This window comes from Meriones unguiculatus, chromosome 10 (assembly GCF_030254825.1).
Source record: "Meriones unguiculatus strain TT.TT164.6M chromosome 10, Bangor_MerUng_6.1, whole genome shotgun sequence".
NCBI classification, from domain to species: Eukaryota; Metazoa; Chordata; class Mammalia; order Rodentia; family Muridae; genus Meriones; species Meriones unguiculatus.
The window spans coordinates 18,002,697-18,024,016 of NC_083358.1; the positions used below are offsets into that span (position 1 = coordinate 18,002,697).

General features: G+C 49.6%; 1 protein-coding gene across 2 annotated transcripts; it reads left to right on the forward strand.

Moving 5' to 3' along the window:
* Nucleotides 1–6,831: 6,831 nt before the first annotated feature.
* Nucleotides 6,832–21,088, forward strand: Marveld3 (MARVEL domain containing 3). Of its 2 annotated transcripts, none has more exons than XM_021632510.2 (3): nucleotides 6,832–7,315; nucleotides 9,147–9,274; nucleotides 20,045–21,088. In XM_021632510.2, the coding sequence occupies exons 1-3, from the start codon at nucleotides 6,942–6,944 to the stop codon at nucleotides 20,680–20,682; spliced, it is 1,140 nt and encodes a 379-aa protein (XP_021488185.1). In that variant the 5' UTR covers nucleotides 6,832–6,941; the 3' UTR covers nucleotides 20,683–21,088. The 2 variants fall into 2 exon arrangements, with proteins under 2 accessions (XP_021488185.1, XP_021488186.1); XM_021632511.2 differs by lacking the exon at nucleotides 20,045–21,088 and adding an exon at nucleotides 14,123–15,938.
* The last annotated feature ends 232 nt before the right edge of the window (nucleotides 21,089–21,320 follow it).

A 21,320-nucleotide genomic window follows, 5' to 3' on the forward strand; every position in this document is an offset into this window, starting at 1 on the left:
TGGGTTAGGGCTTGCTCTCCCTCCAGATAATTCTGGAATTGTTTTCCTATCACAGCACTTCCCTCGTTAACAGTCCTGTCTGGGGCCAGTGAGAGGGCTCAGGCGCTTGCTGCACAGATCTGCCGACCTGAGTTCGGTCCCCCGCAGGGACCCACCGTGCATGGAGAGACCCTCCACCCAAAAGTTGTCCTCTGACCTCCACACAAGCACATCGGTGCCTGCGCACCGTCACACACAGCACGAGGAATAAAAGCAAAAATAATTAATACATTTAAGAAGTTCTAAAGCCGCTTCCAATGACCCCACGAAGCCTCCAGACTCAAGCCTGACCAGCAAGCCCATATGCAAACGTTTACTCGTGAATGAAATGCATGCACCTCTACACGAGAAGGTCATTTACACCGTTAATTAGAGTCAGAAAAAGAGAAAAACAAACAAACAAAAAAAAAAAAACAACGAACGGTGTTCACAGATGGAGTTAAAGTGCTAACGTGTTTCCCCCTGTGCCACAGCGAAGGTCGTGGCACTGTTTGGAGACAATGGGCCACGGCAGTGCCATCGCAAATGCCCAGCCATCCAAGGTTTTTTATAGGACACGGCCCCTGTCCATCTTTTTGCTCTCCTTTTCTTTCACTCTTGTCCTTACTCTCGTCCTTGCTCCCGCCACGATGTTTCAGGTGGAAGCATTTGTACCTCCAGTCCTCCCGGCTTCCTATTCGTCGGTTCTCCTTATCTCCAACGTTCTTCCCTGCCTTGGCTTCCCCAACCCCACGGATTCCTATCTACTCAAAGCCTTTCTTAGCCGCCGTCCTGCTCTGGGAGCTGCTTTGGGTTAGCTGTGTCTGCACCGCCCATCTTTTCCGTCTCAGCCTTTCCTAGCTGCCCTCTGCTGCGTCTGCAAGCTCTGGGGGCAGGGCTGTCTTAATCCATGTCATAGCCATGGCCACTGTGTGCAGTAAACACGAACAAGAGCCAGAAGAGGGGCGAATAATGCAGCGGCATATACATGCTGATCTCCAGGCTTAGCCCAGTCTCTTTCCTGTTCCTGTGACCAAAGCAGCCTAAAAAGGAGAAAGGGTCTGTTTCACGCGTTTAGTCCCATGAGGGAGTGCCATCACTTGATTTGCAAGCTTGGTAGCAAAGAGTTTGGGTGACTTCCCAAGCTCACCCAGGTACTAGATGAAGGTCAGGAAACTGCGAGTTTGAAAGTTCTGGTGTCCCGAGCGGACTGTATTCCGGCAGAGTCTGAGCCTGCACTGCCCTCTGCTGGTCAGTTCTGCCTCCTGCAGCAGTCCACCCTTCTAAGGCCCCTAAACCCTTTCCTGACAACAGGGCTTGACAGCAAGCAAAGGATGCTCTAAGGAGAAAAGAGCCAGAGGATATCCGAAGACCGGAGAACCCCCCTTGTGGCTCAGCGAAACCGCTCAAAGAATCTACTTGGAAAAATTAACTCTTTGCCTATGAATGTCATAGAAGGCACGAAATTAAAAACACCCGTTTTTAAAAAGAATTCAAGTATTTGGATCCTCCTTGCTCTGAGTGCTCCTGTAGGGTGGAAAAAGTGCAAGGTGTATTTCTTGCTATACTTTCAAAATGGCCTGCAGAAGGATCATGCATTAGGAACGAGGCCTCCAGTGTGATGACGGAACCCAAGAGACGCAGCACAAAGGAAGGGAATAAGGTTCCGGCCCACTGGATAGATTGGTAGAGGTGTAAAGATATGTTATGGGGGGGGGAGGGAGCTTTTCTATTCACCCACACAGAGAGACTTAGTAGATGTATTAATAAGCTTTAGGCACCATAATGGGGCAGACATCTATGTATGCTAACCTTCTATGCTGGTCTTGCTATTCCTCAGCCACACGCACTGAGTTACTTGCCCCGCTGGTCCTGCCTGGGCTTGTTCTTAATCTCCACCTCTTCCTCTCCTGCCTCTTCTTCTTTCCCCTTTTCTCCCTCATCGTCCCTACCTGAGACCCCAAGACTGGGAACGGAAGCTCCCGCTACCTGTCTCCACTGCCCAGTCATTGGCTGTCCAGCTTTTTTATTAACCGTTCAGAGATAATTGGAGGAAGTTTACACAACATTAATCGATGTACATGACAATGCCCGTGTTCAGAGTGCAACCAGCTCTCGGAGCACAGAATCCAGCATCTGAATACACAGAACAGCAGACCAGCCCCCAACGTGGAGGTCTCAGGGAGATGGATTAGTCCCCACAGCAGCAGGCCGCTGTGGAAAGAGCATGCCTGTCTTCCCTCTCCCGTCCCTTCCGTTTCATGCTTCACTGGGCAGATGCCAGCACTGCACTCTTAAACCTTCAGAACTGTGATCTAAACGATTCTGTCTTCTTCACGAGGTTCCAAGCTTTGGGATTTTGTCATAGCTACACAGAATGGACCGTGACACAAAACCCGCACACTGCTTCTTTTTTTATAATTATTCGCGTGTTCTATGTAGATGAACGTGTCTGCTTCCCCCTTCTGGACATGGTGAAGAGACCTTCAGATGGAACTGGTCACGGTGGTTCACACCTTTGACCCCGAACCGGGAGGCAGAGGCAGGTCGATCTCTGTCGTTCCCGGACAGCCAGGGCTAGGTAGAAAAACCTTTTGTCAAAAACAAACAAACAAACAAAAAAAAAAGAATCAGATGGAGAGCATAGAGGAAGACATTCCAACATTGACTGTTGTCTTCCACATCCTCACACCTTGGTACAGGTACACACGCAAGTACGTGCATTCGTGTGTGTGTGTGTGTGTGTGTGTGTGTGTGTGTGTGTATGCACACACACAAATAAAAAATATCTTTAAGTTAAAAATGCAGATACCTAGGCCTTACCCAAAAGTTAACTCAGAGCCACCAGGAGACACTTCTCAGAACTAGCCTCAGAGACAAGCCCCCTGGCCCAACAGCTTAGAGCACTGAATACTCTGCTTTCCTGGCAGAAGCCAGGCCTTCCCACTCAGGCTTCAGTGAGAAAAAGTGCCAGGCAGCGGACAACCTGTGGTTGCATGAAGTGTATCTTTTTACTGACTTTGAGCTCTTTTAACAACTCAGTAAATTGTAGGTAACTGATAGCAATGCAAAGCAAAGCAAAAAAAAAAAAAAAATGTTCTTGTCTATAGACACATAATTACATGTGGCTTTTAAAAAAATTTTTTTTCCCTTTTGGGGAAAAACATTTGTGTGTTCACTTTATTTCATTATCCCCAATGGCCTATAAATGAGCCTGTTCTGCCTAGTCTTTTAAAAAAATTGTCACTGTGTAGTTTTGGCTGGCCTGGAACTTGATACATAGACCAGGCTAGCCATGAGCTAGGGTTAGGGGTGTACATCACTACAACTGGGGTTCACAGTTTTTTAGGGCTTGTTGTTACATGTGCCTAGTTCCCTAAGTGACTACTGAATTAAATAAAATTGTGAGCAGAAGTTCTTTTTTTTTTCTTTCTTTAAAAAAAAAATTATCTTGAACATACCAATGGCGAGTCCTTTCTCTTTTCTCTTAAGCTCTGTGTCTCCTCAGAGAATTTTTTCAGAAAAGAATTCCTTCACCTAACGTCTGACCAGAAGCTCCTGGAAAACCGAGGAATAACCAGAGGTGCTATATATTCTATTCCATTCTTCGTGTTTGTGTGTGTGTGTGTGTGTGTGTGTGTGTTGCCTGCACGTAGGTTTGTGTGCCACGTGGCCACGGGAGTGCCTGGTGCCCACAGGGGCGTCAAATCCCCTGGGACTGGAGTCAAAGGCGGTTGTGGGCTACGTGCCAGTGCAGGAGGTTGAACCCGGGTCCTCTGGAAAACCCGCCAGCGCTCTCAACCCCGGGGTCACCTCTCCAGCCCCGGGGCTATAATTTTAATCAAGACAAAGGAGATGGCACAATGGTTCATCACCTTCCCTTCCACAATAAAGTATCATAAACTAAAAGTGAGGAAACCCCTTCGGTGTATACTGGTTCTTCACTCTCGGCTCTATTGCTTCTTTGCCTGTGTGGCTGACAGTTCATGACAATTTCCACACACTAGGATTGTTTGTTTTACTTTTTTTTTTGCTTGTTTGTTTTTGGTTTTTTTTTTCAAGACAGGGTTTCTCTGTGTAGCCTTTGCTGTCCTGGACTCTTTGAAGACCAGGCTGGCCTCAAACTCACATTGATCCACCTGCCTCTGCCTCTCTGAATGCTGGGACTAAAGGTGTGTGCCACCAGCGCCCAGTGAAAAGTTTTTCACTTTTACCTACCATGGTGAGGGCTGAAGAGGCAGGGGATGTCACACCTGTGGGGAGACGAGTCAGAGCGGGTCTCCAAGCAAGCACTTCCTCAGAACCCCATCACCCTGAAAAGCATGAAGTATAGACCACTCTGACCCCTCCCAATGTGTAACTAGCAGAGACCACGAGCTGGAATTACACGTGTGCTCAACTGGTGATATGAGGCATAGGTTTTAAACTCTTGAGTCAGGGGCTGGTGTGGGGAATGTTTCAGTGTCTTTACATACTCAGTTGTGTTATGTAAACGTGTTTTTGTTTTAATCCTAGGTGTGGAAGATGTTGCTCCTCCAGATTGTCCACAGCAGCAGGCTACTTGCCTCAGGCGGGCTCTGAGAGGAGTTCTGTGCCAGCTGCAGATAGTTTAATTCTGGGGACTCTTGAGAGGGATATAAATGCCAAAGGGAAAAAAGAGCCAGGAGAGAGACAGAGAGCTCCAGAGAAGGAGGCTGCTGGTGCTGCCCCCTGCTGCTCCTGGTTGTTGTTGATGCAGTTTGAGGAGAAGCATTTGGAGATAGCCTGAAACAAAGATTGAACTTGCCCCTGGAAACCCAACCACTCTAACCAGCAGGAAGTAGCCAAAGAGAACTACGCCCCAACTCCTCATTAGCGTTTTCTGTCTCCTACCTGGTGTTGGAGTGTTGGAAGGGATTGGAGTGGAGAAGGGAGAAAGGAACGCCAATAAAATAAAATAGATTTTAAAATAGCTGCAACAGGAGAAAAGGGGATTTCAGAGATTAATGTTCTTCATGATGGTGTTAGAGCTTTGGATGGCTGCAGGGGTGAGGAAGGGTGGTCAGCTGGAGCTTGTGAGGCTCCAGCTCTGCATCTTGTAGCCTCAAGGTGACATTGGTAGAACTTAGGAGCCTCTGCAGAAGTGGCCAGGAGGCCAGTTCATAACATTCTCAAACCAGAGAGGCTGCCCAGATGAGCCAGAGACAGTTACGACTCTTCTGGGGATCACAAAGACTTCTTTCTGGCTGCCCCCAACACCCATCCTTCATAGATGGAAACCCCAAAGGGCTCATACTTCCAGCTGCCATGAGAACTGAAATGCCAAGACGGCCCTATACTTAAAGCTCAGGAAAGACTCTGCCTGCTGCCATGACAGTTCCTTAGAACCCACGCCAGGGGACATCTCTCTGCCAGGCTGGAGCATGTGTTCAGTCTCAGGCATCATGCTGAGGGGATATCACCAGACACAACTGTGGGAAGATGATGGAGAGACGGGGGATGTGAATCTCCTCCCCGCCAGACTCACATCCTGGAGACAGGAGTCAGAGCGGGTCTCCAAGCAGGAACGTCCTCAGAATCCCATCACCCTCAAAACACAATCGAAAAATCACTCCCTGAGTCACTGGTGCCTCAGTTTACACAGAGCAGAGCCCTCCTATTAATTTTCTAGCGCTGCCTTTCCATGTTCTTGTCTAGTCTCTGCACACACTCTCTGTCCAAGGGGGCTTCCCTGAGACAGCCCCTACACCCTCCGAGTCAGGTCTTCCTGCACACTTGCCGACAGCTCTACCAGGCCAGTTTTTGGGTTGGTTTCTTTTGGGTTTTGTTTTTATTTGTTTGGTTTTGCTTATTTTTTTGTTTTGTTTCGTTAGCTTTTCGAAACTGGGTTTCTAAATGTAGCCCTAGCTGTTCTGGACTCACTTTGTAGAGCAGGCTGGCCTCGAACCTCACAGAGATCCACCTTCCTCTGCCTCCCAAGTGCTGGGATCAAAGGTGTAAACCACCACACCCTGTCCCTTTTTCTGGATTTTTAAAATGTCCTTACTTGGCAAAACTAAAGGCTGACAATTATGACTAGAATAGTTCTTCTTTCTTTTCTTTTCTTCCTTTTTCTTTTTAAGTGTTTTACAAATTCGACGCCACTCTAACAGATGAGCTGGCAACATAACTTCTTTGAGAAGGGAGAGGAACAGTGCATGAGAAGCTGGATGGCTGGATAGATGGATGTATGGATGGGGAGGTATGTGGACGGATGGGTAGGTGGATGGCTGAGAAGAAAGATGGAGAATTGAATAGTACTCTCTGGCGAAGCAAGCCTAGGAAGCTTTGTAAGTTGATTGACAGGAAATCACCACTGCTGGCTTCATTGGGGTAATACGTCACAGCAGCCAGGGGTGGCGTCACCCACCCAAGTTTAGAGCAGCAAGGTTACCAACTCCTCCCGGGGTTGAGCTCTCTACCAGAAGGCACAAATCCATGCCCAGGGGCACGGAACTGTCTTAGTGGGTTTACTGATCTTAGTTTGGGCCTGGGGGATGTAGCTCAGCGGACGCACACTCACCTAGACATGCAAGGTCCAGGGATTAAAACCCAGTACAAGGAAAGTAAACCTGTAAACGACAGGTCTGGCGTCCTGACGTCTTTATGTAAGAGACAGTGTTTAAGGATTGAACTGATTTTGGCTGCATCCCTTCCCCTGGTCAGCACTTTGGGCAAGAACCCGCCTCCCACCCCCTACCCCCAACCCCGATCCTTCTGCTGGTGCCGCGACCGCCCCCTGGCGGCTGGGGGCAGGTGCGACCACTCAGGACAGCGCGAAGGCAAGTGCGCGTGCGCGCAGGTGAGCTGCCGCCACCCGGTCCCTGAGGTTAGCCACCTGCCTGGGGAACTTGTGGTTGGTTGTTGCCCTCGGGTCGTTTCCGGGCGGGGACAGGAACCGGGCCATGGAGGATACTTCGGGGACTCGCGAGGCCCGGCCCCGTCCGAGAGAGAGAGACCGGGAGCGGAGCTCGCACCCCGACAGAGACCGCCACGTCGAGCGGCCGCGGGACCGAGGTGGGGACAGGCACAGGGAGAGGAACGGTGACGTCAGAGGAGACGGGGACCGGAGGACGGACCGAGACCCGCGCCGGGACAGACACGGGGACGCGGGCCATCGCGCGGCTGCACAGAGAGCCCGGGACAAGTCCGGCCAAAGCCGTGGGCGGCCCGAGCCCTGGGTGCCGGGTTGGGACTCAGCCCCGACCCCGGGGCCCGCACCGTGGGGAGCCCCGGGACCGCCGCGGAAGCAGGGCCTCGGGCGCCGCGGGCTGGAGAGGTGAGGGGTGCACCTGCTGGGGACCCGGACCGCGCCTCCTCGGCTCCCTGTCCGAGCCGGCGCTCCGCTTGGGGGTGACGGTACGACGTCCCCCAGCCCCGGGTTTGAACTTGATTACCAAAGGAGAAAGGGAAAGCCCCGGAACGAGGGGGAGGAGGAGAGTTTCGGGGCCGAGGGCGGAATGGTTTAGGCTGCCCGGTGGGTGGGGCTGGCGGAAGGCTCCACTCAAGTGTGGCCTGATTGCGCTGAGGCCGCGGACCCTTACGTCGTGTTCCCAAGTGAGCCCTCCCAGGTGTCGGGGCCCGAATAAAGTTAGCCCGAGTTAACAGCTGGACTCCGCCTGCCAAGGCCATATGCCCAGCAGGCCGCTGGCAGGAGCTGCTGCACTTGTTAACAAGAAACTAAGCCCACCACCTTTGTCAGTGAGGGCTTGCTAAGTGGCTTCTTTCGACTCTTATGCTTGTACGAACCCCACCCTCCTGAATGAACGAACCTCGCACCCCCTTAGCACCCGTGCCCTGGAAGGTTTTGTGAATGGGGATGGAAAGGAGGACTAAGGGTGGGCTGGTCGCCACACCCCCGCTGGAGAAGTAGCTTGCCGTCCAACATCATCATGTCAGCCCCGGTCTCTCCGGGAAGGTGGTCTGAGCAGACGTCAAAACTGTGTGCTTTCTTTTCCCTGGAGACAACTCTTGCTGCTGACCTCTGACCTCCGCTGTTGGACCCGGAGGCTGCGCCCGCATCCCAGGGAAAGCTCCTCTCATGAGTTTACGTTACATCATCTAAAACCAACTAGCGCTTCAAAAGCTGCCCCCAGATTCAGTCTGCTCTTTTGATCTTTGACACCAGCTCATTCATCCTGAACTGCAGCCGCAGGGGGAAAAACGTGCATTTGTAGGTTTCCTTTTAAACCAGAGCCCTGATTACTCCACCTCACCCCAAAGTGAATAAAAGAAATGCATTTGCTCATTGCTTATTTAGAGGTTTGAGGCCAAAGGGCAGCTCCTCTCTGTCTGCTCTCCAATTCAGAATTTATTGGAAGGAGGGGATGCAGGGCCTGACATGCAGTAGCTTACTGTCAGGGTTCAGAGATTGGGGCAGGAGAATGGCATCAAAAACCCGCCAACTGCAGCCCAGTGTGAAATCAGCCCCCTTGGGAAAAACTGGGATTTCGAAAGAAGGAAGCTAGGCTCCTGTGTAAGCACCAACAGAGTCTCAGAAGGTGACCTAGAGCTTAGTTCTGTGGAAAGAAGACAGAAAAGGAAGATAGAAGACATTTCAAGCAGAAAAGCCGTTTCCTCAGGGCCCCAGAGGCCTGGGTCATCTTCAGGGTGCTGCTGGCTTAGTGAGCCCAGGTTTTAAGTGTGCACAAGAGACTCCCGTGCAACGATGAAAGGTTTAAACATTTCAAACCAGAGATGAGATGGCTTCCTCCTGTTGAATCTTGGGCAGGGCCCAGCAGATGTTAGACAAATGGAAGAAAAAGAAGGAAGCAGAACAGAAGGTGCCAGGGTGGGTAGCAAGGGAGAGATGACCAAAAGATCTCAAGAGTAACCTGCTGGATATGGTGGTACGAGGCTCTAACCCTAGCACTTGAAGGTGGCGGTAAGAGGAACATGGGTTCAAGGCCAAGCCCATTACCAATGGGCATGACAGCACACACCGGTGACGTAGCATTTGGGAAGCTGAGGGAGGTGGATCACATCTTTGAGGCAAGCCTGGGCTGCATGCTGTGGGAAGTTTAAAAACTAAACGATAAACGAGGTCTTAGCACTAAACAAACCATTGAATCGCAGGCCCACCCTAACGTCTGTGTGCTTCTTGGTTGCAGCGAGCTTCCTTCGGAAAGATACGCGCCCACACACTCGGGGCCTGCATGGCAGGAAGAGGAGTATTACCAGTCTGAAGCTGAGGGGCTCCTAGAATGCCACAAATGCAGATACTTGTGCACGGGGAGAGGTGAGCCTTGGGGGCGCCCCCTCTGGCCATTTATATTGCAAACGGCTTGAGGTGAGGCAAGGTGGGGATTGGAGGGGTGTGAGCTGGTGCAGTGAAAGCTCCGATTTCCCTCTTGGGTTTGTATTTCTTATTTTCATGCTTACATGGAAAAAAAAAATACAGGAAGGCCTGAACTCTGTCCTGAGGTTCCCCAAGCTTATCCAATGTGCTTGGCTCTGAGCATGCGTCATCCACACTTCCACCTCTCAGTCCCCTGGCGGGTCTTGCTACTTTCTGTGTGCTGTGAGCTGCCTGTGGTGGACAGAGGCCCCTCTGGCACTGCATGCTGAGTCCATAGAGGGAACATCACCCCAGCAGATAACAGAGTTGCCCCTCAAACCAAGCCAACAGAAAAGAATGGTCTCCTTAGAGAGCTGTTGCCTCAACCATCACCGGCTTTTAACCTCCATGGACTGAGATGCACACTAAGAATATATTTCACATTAAGACCAACTCCACAGCCTAGCGTGGTGACCTATAGACCTGTAATCCCAGCTGAGGCAGGATTGCTGTGTGTTCTCGACCAGCTTGGCCATATAGGGAGACCCTGTCTCAAATGACAAACAAAGCCTTATTCATACACAGAGAGATGTGTATGAATGTCAAAAATGTCATAAAAGTACTTAACCCTTCCACACACCAAGTACATTAATATTTTCTCCTTCATTAAAAACAAAAGTCAGGGAACAGTGTGATGGCTAAGGGGTAAAGGTGACTGCTCCCAAGCCTGACGACCCGAGTTCAATCCTTGGCACTTACTTGGTAAAAGGAGAAAAACAGCCAGGCATGATGGTGGCACACGCCTGTAATCCCAGCACTCAGAGGTAGAAGCAGGTAGTTCTCTGTGATCCTGAGGCCAGCCTGGTCTACAAAGAGAGTCCAGGACAGCCAAGTCTACACAGAGAAACCCTGTCTCAAAGGGAAAAAGGTGGGGGGGAGAGGAGAAAACCAACTCCGCCGTGTTTTTTTCTGACTTCCACACTAGTAAATAAAAGTCAGGCACGGTGGCACATGGCCAGTGGGAGTTTGGGGGGGGGGGGGTCAGGAGTTCAGTGACCAGCCTGAGCTATAGGAGACTCTGCCTCAACTTAAACACAACAAAATCAGCTTAGTAATTTTGCTTTTAGCCACCAGCTAAAAGCTGGCCACCCAGGTTCTCATCTCAGCCCAGGCCCTGGCCTTGCCAGCGAGGAAGAAAATCTGGTTTGTCAGGGTGAACCCAATAGTGCATGGTGCTTGTGGTTAGTCTGCTGAGGCTGCCCGTGAGTAAGAGAGGAAACATCCCAGCCTACGAGGGGGGGCGGGGGGATGGATCCACAGCTGAAGATGTGTCATAGTATAATGATGAGGGAAGAACCCTGAAGAGAGTCCTCTAAGTCACCTGGTTTACGTAAGCTAGTGCCCACAACGCCTTTAATCTTCTTAATGGCTCCTGGGGCTAAGAGAGGCACAGCAGTTTACCCAGGTCACACACACAGCCATTAAGGGAAGGCTTGGAGCCCCAGCCTAAGGCATCAAAGCATTTCCTTGTGGAACTTTCTTCTCTTGATGCTGTAAATAACTGTAACAAGCTTGGAGCTGGCTAACAGGTTTCTCTCTAGAGGTTTGTCTATCTTTTCTTTCTGTCTGTCTTTCTTTCTTTTCCTTTCTTTCTCTCTCTCTTTCCCTTTCTTTCTTTCTCTTTCTTTCTTTCTTTCTTTCTTTCTTTCTTTCTTTCTTTCTTTCTTCCTTTCTTTCTCTCTGAGATTGCTTTACCAAGAAGAAAGAGCAGGGCAGGACCTGGGCTTCTGGCCAAAACATACCTAGATTTAGCCTTGATTGCTTCTGACTATTTGGCTTTCATTCTGGCAGTTTGGGTACGGAAGTCCTGGACTGGAGAGCTTGAAGATGGTTCTGTGGTGTTCAGCACTCCCATGCAGGTGCACAGAGGGGCACTGTGTGGAGAGACGCAGCCGTCTGCAACAGAACTGGCTAGAGCAGGAAAGAGGAGCCTGAATACCGTTCACCTGATGGCTTTTAAGTCCACATTAGAGTGGGTCCCTTGTGGCTTCGTCTTTGTCAGGGAAACCGTGTCATTCCTCCCCGACCATCCCTCCCAGCAAACCAGGCACCCCATAGCCCTCTGGGGAAAACCCTGAAGTCTGATCTGTGGTTTACCCTGGAAAGTTCAGTGGGATAGTGAGACCAACAGAAAGAGATGAGCCCCAACCTCTCTTTTGCCAGAAAGATATCTCAGAAATGTCTTTAGGGATCAGATGGAAAGCAGGTGCATTTGTGACTCCTTCGCACACGGCTTCCCTTGACCCCACCCCAGTCTTCTGTGGGTGTAGAGCTAGCTGCATGCTTAAAAGATGGGAATCTCAGCTCATTTGCATATGGAACACTTCTCCTTTCCCACCCCTCTTGTCCTTCACTCCCTGGCTTTAGAAGCTTAGTCCTTGAATCACGGTGGTTTGTAGCTTCTGGCCATTATTATGCAGTATCTCTGAAAGTTTAATTTTTTTCAGTCAGGCATGGAGGCACACAGCTGCAGTCCCAGCTAGGCTACTTAGAAGGCTGAGGTGGGAGGATCATTTGGATCCATGATTTAGATCAACCAAAGCAACATAGAGGAACTGTCATGAAACAAAACAGACAGGTCGGCTTGGCGGGACACGCTTGAAATTCTAGGCCTTGGGAGGCCGAGATGGGAGGGGCACTGGCTTCAGAGGAGCCTGCACTGCATAGATGCTTTCTCAAAAACGGAAACTAAGATTAAACAAGAATTTCATTTTTCTCCCAGTTAAAACTGTTCTCCTCCCTCCCTTCTTTCTTCCCCCACTGCTGCATGCAACAGGAAGTGTGGCTGTGATTTGAAAAAATAAATAAATAACTAAGCAAAACAACTTCAGGGAGTGGAGATCAGGGGTCAGAGTCTAAGAGGGTTCAGCCCATAAAGACAGGGAGATCAGCTCACTTCCTGGTGGTTGGGGAGCAGAGACAGGAGGAGGAGACAGGAACAGTAATCGCTCTTTTCCTTGTTGATCCACCAGAGCCTCTAGCCTATTGGTTGACACTGCCCACATTAAGGGGACAGGGGGGAGGGGTCTTATGCTTTTAATCTCTCTGGAAACTCCACACACACCATCAGAAGCTCGCTCTCCTAACCTCCCAGGTTCGTGTCAGTTCAAAGTTGACCGTCATCATCAACCATCACACCATCCCTGCCAAGAGAAGGACAGGGACCACGGCTTTCTGCCGACGCTTACCTTGTGGTCTCTGAAAGGGGTCCCGAAAGAAACTTTTGAGGGGTCTTTTTCTAGTTTATATTCTCAATTGCTCCTTTTTAATAATCAGTGCCTTACTATAGTACCGGCTGGAACTGAGATTATGTTGGGATTTCAAAGTGCAGCTGATTCGAATATGGTTAATTTAAAAGGGGGTCTGGGGGCTTGGCCTGAGGTTGAACTGCTCATGTGGTATCAGGAAGGCCTCTAAGCCTCTAGCCTTTGTTAAAGGTGCCACTTGATCTGCTCAGCCTTACTTAGTCCTTCGTGGTTCTACTAAGCCTAACAGAGGCAGGAGGAGCTCCATGAGGCATCGAGCCCTTCCGTTGTTCCACCAGAACATTTTCTCTGGCAGGGGTTAAAGTATATGTAAGGCCCTGGGTCTCCATCCTTAGTTAGTACCACAATTTTTTTTGTTGTTGTTTTGTTTTGTTCCTGTCTTTTGAGACAGGGTTTCTCTGTGTATCCCTGGCTGTCCTGGAACTCGAGCTATAGACCAGGCTGGCCTAGAACTCACAGAGATCCACCTGCCTCTGCCCTCTGCCTCCCAAGTACTGGGATTAAAGGTGTGCACCACCACTGTCTGGCTTACAAAAAAAAAAAATATATATATATATATATATATACACACACACACATAGCAATGCACTGGAGAAATCTGAATGTCCCTTTGAAGTCATTAATTTCATTATGATGCTGGGAATAGTGGCACACACACCTGCAATCCCAACATTTGAGAAGCTGAGGCAGAAGGATCAAGAGTCCACACTAGTCTATGCTACATGGTGAAACTGCTTCAAAAACATCTTAAACTCTCACAGTAATCTCTATGCATCTTTTTAACATTCTGAAGTAGGGCTGGAGAGGTGGCTCTGGCGTTAACAGCACTTGCTGCTCTGTGATGAGGACTAAAGTTTGGGTCCCAGCAACACACCAGGTGCCTCAAAAATGTCTGGAACTCAGCTCCAGGCCATCGGATAAACATTAAAAATAAATCTGTAAGGTTTACTGAGATACAAAATATGTTTAGGACATTTAAAATAGCCCTATAAAGCAGATTTGTGTTTACTGAGATATGAAATATATGTTTGGAATTAATATTTAGATTTACTGAGATAGGGAAAAAAATGTATATCCATTGCGGTGTAGTCGAAGCTAGTCTCAAATTTACTATGTAGTCAAGGCTGGCCAAGAACTCCTGACCTTCCGGCCTCTGCCTCCCAAGTGCTGAGATTGTAATCATGTGCCATCATGCCTGTTATTTCACATGGGTGCTGGAGATCAGTCTCGGGCTCTCATGCTTACAAGGTGAGCTCTTTGCTGGCAGCCATCCCTGCTTGGCTTTTAAAGTGTCATGCTTTCCGGTCGATAGAGAGCATGGGTCCCTGCTGCCACCTAACATTAACAGTGAAGCCTACACTGCCCACCGAGGGCAGAACAGGGAAGCAGTGGGATGAGCTGCCTGGGAAGGACGGACCTTGAGCTGAAAGAGCCCCCTAGTGAAAAGCCAGCATCTCGAAACAGTAACGCCCTTTTCTTGCAGCCTGCTGCCAGATGCTGGAGGTTCTGCTGAACTTGCTGATCTTGGCCTGCAGCTCTGTCTCGTACAATTCCACAGGGGGCTACACGGGCATCACCAGCTTGGGTGGGGTTTACTACTACCAGTACGGAGGAGCTTATAGCGGCTTCAGTGGTGCTGACGGGGAGAAAGCCCAGCAGCTGGATGTCCAGTTCTACCAACTCAAGCTGCCCACGGTCACTGCAGCAATGGCCTACAGTGGAGCCCTCATGACCTTCTCCTGTCTCCTTCTCCTCGGGGGTGTCCTGCGGGTCCCGTGGCACTGTCCGCTGTGGCTGGTGATCGAGGGTTTGATAGACGCGCTCATCGCCGGGGCCTACGTCCCAGCCTTGTACTTCTTCTTCCAACACCTCTCTGCTGCCTACAGCTCGGCTGTGTGCAAGGAGAGGGAGGCCCTGTACCAGAGCAAAGGTTACAGTGGCTTCAGCTGCAGTATGCATGGGGGAGACATTGGAGCAGGAGTCTTTGCAGCCGTGGGCATTGGGGTCTTTGCCATGGGAGCTGTCCTGGCCTTTAGGGGTTACCGAAAGGTCAGGAGGCTGAAGGAAAAGCCCACGGAAATGCTGGAGTTTTAGACTTCTAGAATGTCCTGCCACATAGATGTGAGAGAAGTCACTTTCAACCACAATCTTTCACAAGAATTCTTTTGATGTGGAGCTCACTAATGCTTCCAAAACACCAAGCCAGTGTAGGTGTGCTGGGGCTAGCTCCTGGTTGCCTGGAGCAGTGTTCTCTGAGACAAAAAGCTCTGGTTTCTGGAACCTTCTGTGGGTGTGGAACTAACAAAAAGTATGTCAAAAACCCCAAACGCTGGGGCCAGGATTGATGGTACAGGTCTGTAATACCATAATCGTAGCACTTGTAAGGCTGGGGCAGGAGGATCTCAAGGTCAAGGCTAGCCTGGGCTACATAGTAAGACCCTGTCTCCAAACCAGATAAACAACAAGAATGAAGGAGCTCACAGAGGCCAGGACCCACAGGAGAAAGGCAAAGCACACTTCATGATCAGGGCAGGGACAGGCGAATTGGAAACTTATCTTTAGAGTTCACAAAAAGACTGCATGGACAGGAGGCAGCCCAGCCTGAACTGTCTCTTCTAAACTCGGCTCTCTTGAGCAGATGCCGGGGCATCTCCACACTGAGCATCCGGGTCCTGCACTCTGTGGATTCTGGGACACCTCCCCAGAAAAAAAAGACTTAAGTGCGAGGGCGTGGGGTAAGAAAAGGAGAATCAGATAAAACTCACTGAGCTGCAAAGAAACCATTCTACTGTAAGGGTAGAGCGGCCCTGAGCACTCAATAAGCATCTGTACCTCTTGTAAATGTGCCATTGTATGAAGGATCCAACCCCACAGCTGGTATTCAGGAGAAAAGAATGCAAGTCCCTTTCCCAACAGAAGAATGTCACTTTGGGCCAGACAACTTCATGGACTCCATGACCTGTTGAATTATAGCTTGGGAACATTACAGTGTATTCTGGGACAAGTGAACATGATCTTTGCTTGATGTGAATCCAAGCATTCCAAGGAAAAATTTTAATCTGGAGGCGGCAGTTTTCTTTATGTTCATGATACATTATTCACTTAAACTCCACTGGTTGACTTAGAAGACTTTGGGCTGAGGGACAGAATCGCATACCTTTGTCGTGCATGGCTAGAAATTCTCTTGAACACTGTGAGGAATTCTGTTCAAAGAAAGGGGGGGAGGTTATTTTTCATTCTATAGATATGTTGAGCGCACAGATTCATTTTATTTTCACACAATAAAAAGATCAAACCGACTTGCTCGCTGTGGATTGTTTTCCCCCTCAGGGCAGTTAGGTACAGTGCAAAGACAGAAGTAGACACAGAATTGGGTGTTACATGATCAACCACAAAAGCACCCTGGCTCTGAAAGGTGCTATGTACAGCAAAGATCCGCAGGCTTCCGAGCCTGCTTCTGCAGACCTCACTATCCTCCTGGAGACCCCACCCTTCCCAAGTTGGAGATAAATTAGGGTCTGCCCTTTTGTCTTTTTTTTCTGATGTTTACCTTTGTGCGTTAGCAGCATCCTTAAAGACACTTGTGGCTGTTTGCTGCCAGTAGCTTTGCCAGTAGCTTAGCTGAGGCAGGCCAGGCCAGCTGGTTCCCGGAATAACCACCTCATTCCCTCAACAAGCCTAGCAGAAGACATCAAGCCTGGACTTTTTTTTTCCACGTCAGCTGAGAGATGTGTGCTGTGTGCACCAGAAGGAAAGGGGGGCTTATATTTCCTATCTTTTGTATCCAAACAGTGTTTCTGTTTCTGTATGCTGATGGAAGGAAAATCAGGGTAGGAAAAAGATGTGGAGTATGAGAGACAGTTGTGTCCCTTCCCCCAGGGGAACCATCTGCTCTGGTTCATCGTTTGCTGTACTTACAGAGCCCGGCTGAAGAGTGGGCAGTTAGAATCTAATGTTGAATTTTAAATTAGAGCAATACAGTTTCTCAACTCTCAGATCCCCACGCTGCTGTGTCCCCTGGCTTTTCAGGAATTCACGTGGGCTTTCAGAAGATAAGGCCCAGCTAGCTGCGCCTGAGGATGGTAGCACTGGCTGCTGGCCCTTAACGGCCTCAATGATAAACATGGCGTAGTGTAATGGATAGTTGTGCTAATCTCTGGGAAAATTCAAAATCCTCTACATTTCTTCCCACATTTCATACTACTTCCCTCCCATTTTAGAACCTTACAGAGAAGCCTTACCACCCACTTATGATTTTCAAGGGATTTTAGTCATGTATTAGTGTCCACAGGGACTGGCCCCAGGGTCCCCTCTGATACTGAAATCTGACAGTGCTCTGGTCTCTTGTATAAAATGGCATGGTATTCATGTATAACATATCCATATACATAACTCCTGTATACTCCACCTCTGGATTACCTATTTCTAACATAATGTAAGTGCTATGCAAACAGTTGCTGGAATGTATGTTTAGGGAACACTGCTAAGAAAAGGCCTGACTTTGCTCCATGGTCAGATGCATTTCAGTCCTCAGTGGAATGAGGTGCAGAAGCTGCATCTAGGGAGGGCAGACTGTTTTCTCTTGATCCTTCCCACAGGCCTGCAGGGGAGGAAAGGGGGGTGAGGCTGGAAGCTTTAACTTCATTCATCAGATAAACTGTCTAAGGCTTAGACTGGAATCTGGTATGCAAATTCAGGGTTCATTTGCATTCCTCTTTGTCTCTCAAAATTCTCATCTCTGCACCCCAAGAGGATGATAATCAAACTTCCAGAAGGGCAGCCTGAAGCTCCGATCAGGAGCCAATGACAGGGGATCGTCAACAAGAGGTGTTCAGTCTCAGCCCACCTGTTGGCTCTCACTGCCCTGTGCAATCTGCAGATCTTCCAGACTTCTAAGAAACCTGGCTGGGCAAACTAGTTCCATCCATACAACCAAAATGCTGGGGCCACTCTGCACACTGACCTAGAGCTATCACTGGCATTCAGTAAATGAAACCAGCAAGATGCTTGGTGGTGTGTATGCTATGTTTATGTTTGTGGGAAAGAGAGAGAGAGAGAGAGAGATAGAGAAGGTGCAACTCAGATTTGGATGTTTTATTTGCATAAAGAAATTCTGGAAAGTGGGCTGAGCAGATGGCTCAGTGGGTAAAGTGACTCACAATCATGATGACCTGAGCCTAGATTCCCAGAACATGTGTCAAAACCCAGGCTAGGTGGTGAATGCCTGTGATCCCAGGGCTGGTGAGATGGGCGGCAGAGACTGGTGGGTCCTTGGAACCAGAGTTATTAACAGTAGGCCGTTAGTCAAGCCTTTTCCGTGAGGTTCCCGTCTCAGACAAAAGGTAGACAACACCTGAGCAATGAATGCCACCTGAGGTTGTGCTCTGACCTTTATGCGTACTGGAGACACATGCCCATGCACACCCACCCCCCCACACAAACGTGTACACAGGGAAAGAGACAGAGGAAACCAAAGGAGTATATTAGAAAATTATGAAAATGCTGGGAGTTGTGGTGTCTTGGTAAAAATATGAGGCTATCTAGATTACTCAGCAAGACTGTACTTTAGGAGTGGGGAGAAGGAGAACATGATTGAAAATTTTCATTTTAGACTTCATGACATTGATTTCTTTTTCAAACTTTTCATTTGAAATTTCACAAGTCACCAGGGTAGTATGTTGTTATAAAGAATGAAAATCCCAAATTGTCAGTTTTTATCAATGAAGATTCAGGAGCCAGGTGCTGGGGTGAAAACCTGCTAGCTCAGAGAGGCAGAGAAAGCACCCAGCTGACCTTTCCAAGGCAGAAAGCTTGCTAGCTCAGCTGACAGCCCAGGAAGAAAAAGCCAAAAGCTCAAAGCCAAAAAGCTCAAAGCTAAAAGTCCCTCCTTTCTGTTTAACCCCTGGTAGCTGGTTTCTTGCTCTGCCTCTTGACCTAGGGTTAACTTTATTAAATCCCGTGTACGGAAAGCTCTTGGATTAAAGGTATGTGTTAGGGCTGAGCCACACCAAACAAGTAACAGGTTTTTACAGTTCACAATGGGATCAAGTAACCCTGCAGCAACAGTACAACTTGATCTTTCGCACTCTTCGGTAGCTTTCTGCAGTTGTGGTGTCTGAAGTGAGGGTATGCGATCCAGAGGAATGACGGTCTTCAGAGCATGTGCAGATCCCATCTGCTGTACACACACACTCCTGTGCATGACTCTGAGCACAGGAACACCCCATTCCGACAGACACCTCTTTATAGTCACACCCGCCCCCTTCGTCCTCTCTCACCCCACTTATCCCTGTCCCCCGTTCACCTGTGTGCCACACTCCAGAACGCCATCCTGCTGAAACTGCTCCTCAGATAGAACCACACATCATGGAACTTTTTGAGACCAGAACTTTTTTATTTTTCACTCATAATAACCTTGAAACGCACCTGGGTTGCTGCCTGTCCATTCCTCTTTATTGCTGGGCAGGGCAGGGCATTCCTGGAAAGGGTGTGCCACCTGACCCATTCAAGGTAAATTCTCCCAGCATTTAGCTGTAACAAATAAAGCTACCACTGGGAAGACTCATGGACATGTTTCTGTGTTGACATTAACGGTTTTTTTTTTCTTTTTCTGTTTTTAATTTTGAGGTTGACTCTCATTATGTAGCCCAGGCTGGCCTCCTACTCCAGGCTCTCCTCTTCAAATTACCAAGTAACCTTTTGTTTCTTTAGAGTAAATAAATGCCTAAGGATACAAAGGCAGGGCCACAGGGCATATGTTTAACTGTTTTAACTAACCCTAAGCCAGTTGCAGTAATCTGAATACTTGGGAGGCTGAGGTAAGTTGATAGGTAGTTCAAGGCCAGCCTGGGCTACAAAGCAAGACCCTGTGTTTAAAAAAAAAAAAAAAAAAATTGTTTTAAGTTCCAAATTTTTCAGATCGACATTTGATTTTTTATAAGAATATTTATTTTTATTTTATGAGTATAAGGGTCTTTCATGTGCACTGTTAGCATAGCTGGCGCCTGCTGAGGTCAGAAGAGGGCACTGGGCTCCCCGGAACAAGATTTACAGAGGTTGTGAGCTGCCACGTGGGTGCTGGGAACCAACCCAGGTCCTGCGCAAGAGTAACAAATGCTCTGAGCCACAAGTGCCGAGCCGGGGGTCCGCCTACCCACCCACCGGGCAGTGATTTTTTAAAGAACATTTTAGAAACAGAGGAGCAGGGCTGAGGTTGCGCACACAACCCTCGGAGCACTGGCCTAACGTGCACACGTCCTGGCTCCCACCGTAACACCAGGACTTTTTAAATGACTTTTAGATGTCGATAGGGTTGCTGAATCCTACCGGTCATCTTCGGATGCGGGAGCTCCCTCGCTAGGCCTGGTCGCGCCATCCAGCCTTAAACCCGACTCTCTTCCCCTAGGTGTGGTGCAGATAGTGGAGGTGACCTTGAACGGCATGGTTCTCATGTGCGTCGTGGCCTCCTACTTTGTCCTGGCTGGATTCAGCGCCAGCTTTGCCAGCGGCGGCGGCTTCGGGAATAACTACTACTCACCTTTTGAGGGCACGGAGCTGGAGCAGGTCCGGCAGCTGGACCAGCAGTACACGATCCTGCGGTCGCCCCTGATCTACGGCGGCGTGGCTGTCTCCCTGGGGCTGGGCGTTCTCACGATGGGCGTTCTACTGCAGGGAGCCAAGAGTCTAAGGAAGCTGCCTGGGAGGTGGCTGCCGCTGGAGGCAGCCTTCAGCCTTCTGGCTGCGGTGGGCTACTGCGTCGGCATCGGCTTCTACCTGCACACGGCGCTGCGCATCAATTCCAGCGACACTTGCAAAACCAGAGAGAGGCTCTACGCCCGCAGGGGTCTCACTTGGATGAACTGCCAGCTGGCGGGCACTGACGGGGCAGCAGCCACCTTCGCCTGTCTTCTGGTGATTTTGTACGCTGCCAGCGTGGTGCTGGCCCTGCGGGGCTACCGAGAACAGAAGCGCTCCAAAGACAGCCAGGAACAGCACAGAAGTTACCGTGATGTTCCAGAATACGTGTGGTCTGAGACGCTCTAAGGAGACCCTCCCTTGTTCCTCCCCTGTACGCACATGGGTAGACAACCATGATTTCCCATGTGCCCGAGGCACTTAAGCAGAGTTAAGCTGTAAAAGGAGATCAGTAAATCTATGGCCCTCCCCATGAAAGCTTGGTGGTGGGGGACCATATTTTTTTGTGGCAAGCCTGGGTACAGCCTCATGGCAGGGCTCTTGCCATGTCGTAAGGCGATAGTGTTAAGCAGGAGTCCAGCCAGAGAAATTGTGAGAGCTGGGAACACATCAGCCTAAGCCTCAGAAACCCTCCCTCACGCTGTAAACGGGAAAAGGCATCTCAGGGCTCGAGCTTAGCTGGGCACTGGCTGCTCTTGCAGAGGACTCAGGTTCCCTTCCCAGCACCGATCTGGCTCACCGATCTGGTGCACAACTCCAGCCGGGGGCCGAGCGGGGGCTGGGGGGCTGGGGTGGGGGTTCCAATTCCCTCTTCTTGACTCCAGGGGCACTGCAGGAGTGTGGTGAGCACACATACAGGTAGGCCAACACCCATGCATAGCATTTTAAATCTGGTGTTTGTTTGTTTTTAAGGGCAGCAGCATAGTACTGTACTTGACAGTTGTGGGGGTGGGTTCAAATAAGTAATTGTTTCTGCCTCCCAGAGG

Bases quoted from the DNA above. Each gene is read 5' to 3' on its own strand.
- Marveld3 (XM_021632510.2), top strand. From the start codon at position 6,942: ATGGAGGATACTTCGGGGACTCGCGAGGCCCGGCCCCGTCCGAGAGAG. The intron at 7,316-9,146 runs GTGAGGGGTGCA...TCTTGGTTGCAG, and splicing joins GGGCGCCGCGGGCTGGAGAG to CGAGCTTCCTTCGGAAAGAT. The intron at 9,275-20,044 runs GTGAGCCTTGGG...CTCTTCCCCTAG, and splicing joins ATACTTGTGCACGGGGAGAG to GTGTGGTGCAGATAGTGGAG.